General features: G+C 38.3%; 1 protein-coding gene across 1 annotated transcript in view; it reads left to right on the forward strand.

The window, feature by feature from the left end:
* Positions 1 to 7,257, forward strand: part of nr1h3 (nuclear receptor subfamily 1, group H, member 3) — an 18,364-nt gene extending 11,107 nt beyond the window's left edge. Inside the window, exons 7-10 of the mRNA XM_037697683.1 lie at positions 2,126 to 2,225; positions 2,508 to 2,621; positions 2,808 to 2,902; positions 6,021 to 7,257. Of these exons, the coding sequence (XP_037553611.1) occupies positions 2,126 to 2,225; positions 2,508 to 2,621; positions 2,808 to 2,902; positions 6,021 to 6,167 (456 nt within the window). The 3' untranslated portion in view covers positions 6,168 to 7,257. The remainder of the gene's footprint in view (positions 1 to 2,125; positions 2,226 to 2,507; positions 2,622 to 2,807; positions 2,903 to 6,020) is intronic.
* Positions 7,258 to 7,809: the final 552 nt, after the last annotated feature.

The raw sequence follows: 7,809 nt of genomic DNA on the forward strand, positions 1-7,809 counted from the left end.
TATATATATATATATATATATATATATATATATATATATATATATACAATGAGGAAAATAAGTATTTGTAACACCCTGCGACTTTGCAAGTTTTCCCTCTTAGAAATCATGGAGGGGTCTGAATTTTTCATCTTAGGTGCATGTTCACTGTGAGAGACATAATCTAAACAAAGAAAAATCAGAAATCACTATGTATGATTTTTTAATAACTTATTTGTGTGTTACTGCTGCAAATAAGTATTTGAACACGTGAGAACATCAATGTTAATATTTGGTACAGTATCTTTGTTTGCAGTTACAGAGGTCAAATGTTTCCTGTAGATTTTCACCAGGTCTGCACACACTGTAGCAGAGATTTTGTTCCATTCCTCCACACAGATCTTCTGTAGATCAGCGTTTTTTATATACAGGTCCTTCTCAAAAAATTAGCTTATTGTGATAAAGGTCATTATTTTCCATAATGTAATGATAAAAATGAAACTTTCATATATTTCAGATTCATTGCACATCAACTGAAATATTTCAGGTCTTTAATTGTTTTAATACTGATGATTATGGCACACAGCTCATGAAAACCCAAAATGTCTGTCTCAAAAAATTAGCATATCATGAAAAGGTTCTCTAAACAAGCTATTAACCTAACCATCTGAATCAACGACGTAACTCTAAACACCTGCAAAAGATTCCTGAGGCTTTTAAAAACTCCCAGCCTTGTTCATTACTCAAAACCACAATCATGGGTAAGACTGCCGACCTGACTGCTGTCCAGAAGGCCATCATTGACACCCTCAAGCAAGAGGGTAAGACACAGAAAGAAGTTGCTGAACAAATAGGCTGTTCCCAGAGTGCTGTATCAAGGCACCTCAGTGGGAAGTCTGTGGGAAGGGAAAAGTGTGGCAGAAAACGCTGCACAACGAGAAGAGGTGACCGGACCCTGAGGAGGATTGTGGAGAAGGGCCGATTCCAGACCTTGGGGGACCTGCGGAAGCAGTGGACTGAGTCTGGAGTAGAAACATCCAGAGCCACCGTGCACAGGCGTGTGCAGGAAATGGGCTACAGGTGCCGCATTCCCCAGGTCAAGCCACTTTTGAACCAGAAACAGCGGCAGAAGCATCTCACCTGGGACTGCTGCTGAGTGGTCCAAAGTTATGTTCTCTGATTACAGTAAATTTTGCATTTCCTTTGGAAATCAAGGTCCCAGAGTCTGGAGGAAGAGAGGAGACACAGAGTTCACATTGCTTGAGGTCCAGTGTCAAGTTTCCACAGTCACTGGTGTGCAATGTCAGCTGCTGATGTTGGTCCATTGTGTTTTATCAAGCGCAGGGTCAATGCAGCTATCAGGAGATTTTGGAGCACTTCATGCTTCCATCTGCTGAAAAGCTTTATGGAGATGAAGATTTCATTTTTCAGCACAACCTGGCACCTGCTCACAGTGCCAAAACCACTGGTAAATGGTTTACTGACCATGGTATCACTGTGCTCAATTGGCCTGCCAACTCTCCTGACCTGAACCCCATAGAGAACCTGTGGGATATTGTGAAGAGAAAGTTGAGAGACGCAAGACCCAACACTCTGGATGAGCTTAAGGCCGCTATCGAAGCATCCTGGGCCTCCATAACACCTCAGCAGTGCCACAGGCTGATTGCCTTCATGCCACGCCGCATTGAAGCAGTCATTCATGCAAAAGGATTCCCGACCAAGTATTGAGTGCATAACTGAACATGATTGTTTGAAGGTTGGTGTTTTTTGTATTAAAAACACTTGTCTTTCATTGGTGGGATGAAATATGCTAATTTTTTGGGACAGGCATTTTGGGTTTTCATGAGCTGTATGCCATAATCATCAGTATTAAAACAATTAAAGACCTGAAATATTTCAGTTGGTGTGCAATGAATCTGAAATATATGAAAGTTTCATTTTTATCATTACATTATTGAAAATAATGACCTTTATCACAATATGCTAATTTTTTGAGAAGGACCTGTATATATATTTATATATATATATATATATATATATATATATATATATATATATATATACAATTTGTTGGACGTAAATGAGGGTGTGACGGAGGCCATCACTCTGTGGTTTTATGTCTCTCATCAATGTTTGTCTTCCACAGATTATGCTACTTGAGACCTCGCGGAGGTACAATCCCACCATCGACAGCATTACATTTCTGAAGGATTTTAGCTATAATAAGGAGGACTTTGCCAAAGCAGGTGCCCTTAACCTTTAATCTTGTCTAGTCTTTCTGAATCCTTCCTCTTTACATATAACATTACATGTTCCTTATGGGACTTGTACAATGGTATATTTGTGTTTATATGAGAAGAAAACATTAATTTATTCTTTTTAGGTTGGTATTTTTTTAATAGTGACGTGCTTTATGCTAAATAATGAAACCCTAGCTATAAACTTTGTATCTTATTTCTTTCTTTAAAGAGACCCTCATCCAGGGTCATTTTTCACTGTTTATCTTTCTCTCTTGTTTTTCCCCTCAGGCCTTCAGTTCGAGTTCATTAACCCCATCTTTGAGTTTTCAAAAGGAATGAATGACCTGCACCTTGATGAGGCCGAGTACGCTCTGCTCATTGCTATCAACATCTTTTCTGCAGGTCAGAGTTTATTAACTTCAATGCCCTACGTTTATCATCAGTACACGACTCAGTAAACTAATGCTTCGGCTTTCTATTTCTGAAGAATAAAAGAGTTTGCAATAGAGAAAACGTGCATAACATCGTAAACGAAGTCATTCAGCTGTGAGAGAGTCTCGGTGTAAACTTTGTTTTTGTTTTGTGTAGATCGGCCAAATGTGCAAGACCACGATCTGGTTGAGAGGCTGCAACAACCGTATGTGGATGCTCTGCGCGCTTACATCATGATAAAGAGACCAAATGTAGGTACCCAGAGCTTTAAATAACATTTCCTGTGGTATATCCGCACCACCTGGTTGTCATCATCACAACACTGAGTCACGGTGGAGGTTGTATTACTTTGTTCAGACCAGAAGAGAGCCAGAGTTGATGCACAGTTGTGGTTTTTAATGTCCAGTGAAACATTTATTTTCTCTACCTCTTTAGAAACCTTAAACCAAAATATAACAAGCGTAACTTGTTAAGTTGCATTATAAATTATAGACTTAGTCCTGAAGTTCATCAATATGTTTATTTTTCTTACGCTGGTCATGAGGTTTACAACCCCAGTGCCAAAAAGTTAAATGGGACGTTGTGTAAAATGTAAATAAAAACAAAATGCTGTCACTTGCAAATCCCATAAGCTCATATTTTATTCATAGTAAACACATTAAGTGTTTAAACTAAGAAATAGTTTGTTTTTCTTTTAAGAAAAATCAGGTAATTTTGGACTTGATGTCAGCAACACAACAAAAGGTTGTAACAATAAGTGGTACAAATAAGAACCAGCTGGAGGAGCATTTTGTGCCTAATTAGGTTCATTGCTAACGGGCCAGTAGGAGGAGACTTTGATGATGTGGGGGTGCATCAGTGAAGAATGGGACAACTTTCTCTCCAAAGACTCCAGCAGCTGCTCTCATCAGTGCCTGGATGTTTACAGCCTGTTGTTAAAAGAATAGATGCTTCACAGGGGAAACATGGCTGCCCCAACTGTTGAGATGTGCTGCAGCCATAACCATCAAAAATACCTTCTTTTTATTTTGCTACAAAAATAGTCAAAACAATGTTGAGTTTATTTATAGTCCACTGTGAATATAACATGGATTTATGAGATCAAATCACTGCGTTTTATTTTTATACACTTTTTACACAACGTCCAAACAATTTCAGAATGAAGTTTGTAAATATATATATTTTTTAGAGATTAAATTAAACTGAATTTTTGTGCTACAATAAATGTTTGTAGTTTTATAAGTTAGTTTGATCACATTTTTAAACATGCTGATTTCTTTCTAAATGGTATTTATATACACATCAAGTACAATCATTAAAATCTTGGAGCAACTTATCTGCTTGCAATAATTCCATAAATGCTGTGTCTGAATAATGATTTAATAATAATTGTGATGATTTTGATAGTAAATACAGTTAGACAGATACTCCACATAGGTAGAATGGTGCAGGTGTAATCGTTATCTTTTGTTTACTCAATAAATCATTAAGTACTTGTTACAATCTGCAGTGCAGACACACAATGCACTCATCATAACTTTTTTTTTTATATTTCTAAAGTTTCAAAGCTAGTTGTAAATTAAACAAAACATACCATTTAAAAAAACCTTGTATGGTATATGTCTGAAATTAGCAGCTCGGCTGAGTTTCTCTTGTTTTATGGACTTTGTTTGTGCTGCACAGACAGAAAAACAATCAAAAGATTTTTACAAAGTTACTACAGGGCAGCACAAATAAATCCATTAGTGAAAATATGTGATCCATCTCGTATATCAAAATGGAAAGACATTGAATGTATAAGGAACAATATCCCCCTACAAGCAGCGATCGGTAACATAGATTTAATAAAAGACTTGGAGGAAGTCATTCCACGTACAGAAACAGCACTTATGACCTGGTCAAAACTAGTAAAAGAAAATAAAGAACGCTGTCTGCTGATTAGATGGATAGCATATGACCAAGATTTCACTCCAAATAAAACCGACAACACTTTTAAGAAATGAATCGAAAAGGGCCTGGTCAAATATAGTGATCTTTATCATGAAGGCTGCATGAGGAACTTTCAAGATGTAAAACAGAAGTATGGTCTTGATAATAGAGACTTTTTCACTTCCTACAAATCAGACACTATTTAGATAAAATAAAGAAAGATGACAAGGACAGGCCTTCTTGAATGTCTTTCTTAAATCATACCAGTCAAAACCTAATAACAAATTAACATCACAAATTATATTATGAATTACAAAACCTGGAGGGAGCAGATATTATATCAAGGATAAATGGGAGAAGGAAGGTAACAAGATTCAAATTGATGATTGGTCAAACATTGTAAATATCTGTTGGAAATGTACGTCTTCTTTGACATGGAGGGAATTTGCTGGGAAGAGTGTTACACGTTTCTTTAAAACACCAGCCCAGAGGGCACGAATGCAGACAATTCATGCTGGAGGTCATGTGGGTCAAAACAGGCCGATCGCTACCATATCTTCTGGAGCTGTCCTAAATTAAGCAAAGTATTGATAATGTTATTGGGACCAATATCCCCTTAAATTTAGAAAATATGTTTCTGGGCAAACGACCAGGCAATATAAAAGGATTTTACAATAAATATATGCTGAACATTATGTTAACTGCCAGGAAAAAAAGCAATCGCTTAGAAATGGATGACTGACAAGACAGCCACAATAGAAGACTGGATGAATGTGATCCAAGATATTCTTCACATGGAGGAACTTACATTTGCAGTGAGACTGGAAAAGGACAAATCTGATGATTGTTGGAAACCATGGAAGACTTTCTTGAACACCAGATCTGAACACGAGTGACAATTAAGTGACACTCGCTGTTCGTTAGCTACTCAGCATTGTTGTTATATATTGTTAAATTTAACTTGTGTTACTTATGTTTGCTTTTAAAAAAAGGAATATTAGACAAAAGATGTTGAATACGGTAACTACACAATATATGTATATATATGACTTTTACTTGGCTCTTTTCAGAAATTAAAAAGAAGCTATGGTCTATTGTCTCAGGGCACTGTACAGAAACATTCATACTTTATAAAAGCCAGTTAGTAAAAGTTATATGTCTAATGAAGCCAGCAGATTGTGTTGAATCTTCACTTCGTCACAGTCTCTCATCCTGAGCGAGCACAATGGAGACAGTGGAAAGGAAAAACTCCCTTTGAACAGGAACAAACCTCCAGCAGAACCAGGCTCGACGACAGAAATTGTTGTCAAATTTTAAAAACCATACTAATGACCCGTTGACTATTTAATAATCATAACTGTTTCATCCCTAACATGTTCATCAGTGCAGGTTCTGAGTCATCACAGAGTAAAATACTTGTTGTTTCTGTGGTTTCCCCAGGATCATCTGATGTTTCCTCGTATGCTGATGAAACTGGTGAGCCTTCGCACATTGAGTAGTGTCCACTCGGAGCAGGTTTTTGCCCTTCGTCTCCAGGACAAGAAGCTTCCGCCGCTGCTGTCTGAAATCTGGGACGTCAACGAGTGACTGCAATCCTGATGTCGTACTCTGTGGCTTCATGAACCTTGAAAGAGACGCAGCTACTCGCAGGATCACTGACCTTCTGATCCGGTCAGGGCTCGGTTCCTGCCTTGAGCTTTTGTTTTTCCCTTTAGGAGCAGAGAGCGTCACTGCTCCTTTGCTCTCGAACAGACTGTTGAAGGGTTTTGTGATCATTAGATGAAACATGAACACAATACTTCCTTTAAACTGTTTCTTCAAGTCTAGATGCTCACGATTGTGGTTCACTTCCAGCTTTGGGCTTCTCAGCCAGTTGTCTTTGATTTTATATTAGTTATGAGGTATGCCAGTTTTCAGTGTGGTTCCTTACTCTACTAATACAAAGCAGAAGGCACTCAGCAAATCTGGCTGGTAATAATATAAAACCAGAATAACTCATCTTTTTGTAAAATGATTTCTGCAGGTGTGCAAAGGATTGACATTTATTCTCTTCTGGGCATAGGCAGGTAGCATACCTGCCATTAACTTGTTCATTATCAGTGTTTCCCCTAGGTCAGGGGTCTGCAACCTACGGCTCTGGAGCCGCACGTGGCTCTTTCAAGCTTCGACCATAACCAGCATAAAACTGAATTTTATTGGTTGTTATGACGACTAAAAAAGCTAGTTTTAGCAGTTTACAGGAAACTGTAAACGGTCAAAATAAGCAAATATGTGAATATTAGAAACATTACAAGGAGTAAAATATATTCACGTTCACTTTACGCTTTATTTCTTCAATGTAAGATAATTTTTCTACAATTAAAAAAAATCACTTAGGCCTGCATAGTTTGCTTTAGTTTTTAGAAATTGAGCAAAAACTACATTATTTTTTCCTTCTTTACAAGAATCTCATCTTTTATTTTGTCTTAAAATGTAAAACCACAGAGTGCACAACTTCTAAACCAACTCCTAGGCCCACAGTTAAAGCAACACCACGGGGTGTTAAGTATCAGAAGAAAGTATAGAAGCTTTACTTACTAAAATAGAAGCAAATACACACATTTAATAACTATCGTAAATCCTACGGTGTCCATAAATGTTAAAAAATCATTAGATATTTATTAGTTTTTAATAATGCCACCAGAAAAGCGTCCTCCAACAAACTTAAAGTGGTCCGTGGGCCACCAGTTGAGAATCCCAGTTGTAGCAGGTGTGCCATCTCAGGACACGTTTAATGTAGTGAACAACTGGACAGAAATGGCTGTTTTGATCGTACAGGGTGCAGACCCCTGGTCTTGGCCTTGGCTGGGTGCTTGTGTCTTCGTGGATTTTTGTCGACACAGTGGTTGGGTGGTTGGAGAGATGGACAGTGTTGTGCCCCTGTACGTTGGGGCCGGCAGTTTTCGACAGGGGCATGAAAGAAACGGAGCGCTACCGCTGTAGCTTTTTAGCTAGCGCGCCTATTGCGCACTGCTAGCTTAGTGCTATGTTTGTGCCGGCAGTTGTTGAGGAGTTGTGGGTGAAGGACAGTTTTGGTAGGCGGGGTGCTCAGTTCTGTTGACAGGGCGGGTGCCCTCCTTGGATAACGGTAGGAGAAACACTGATCATGAATGTGATATCTGTCTATAAACGATTCTCATATGGCAACAGGTAGTTTGCATTCCCTTTAGCTCAAGTACGGACATCTGAG

This window comes from Nematolebias whitei, chromosome 2, assembly GCF_014905685.2.
Source record: "Nematolebias whitei isolate Nwh7 chromosome 2, NemWhi1, whole genome shotgun sequence".
NCBI classification, from domain to species: Eukaryota; Metazoa; Chordata; class Actinopteri; order Cyprinodontiformes; family Rivulidae; genus Nematolebias; species Nematolebias whitei.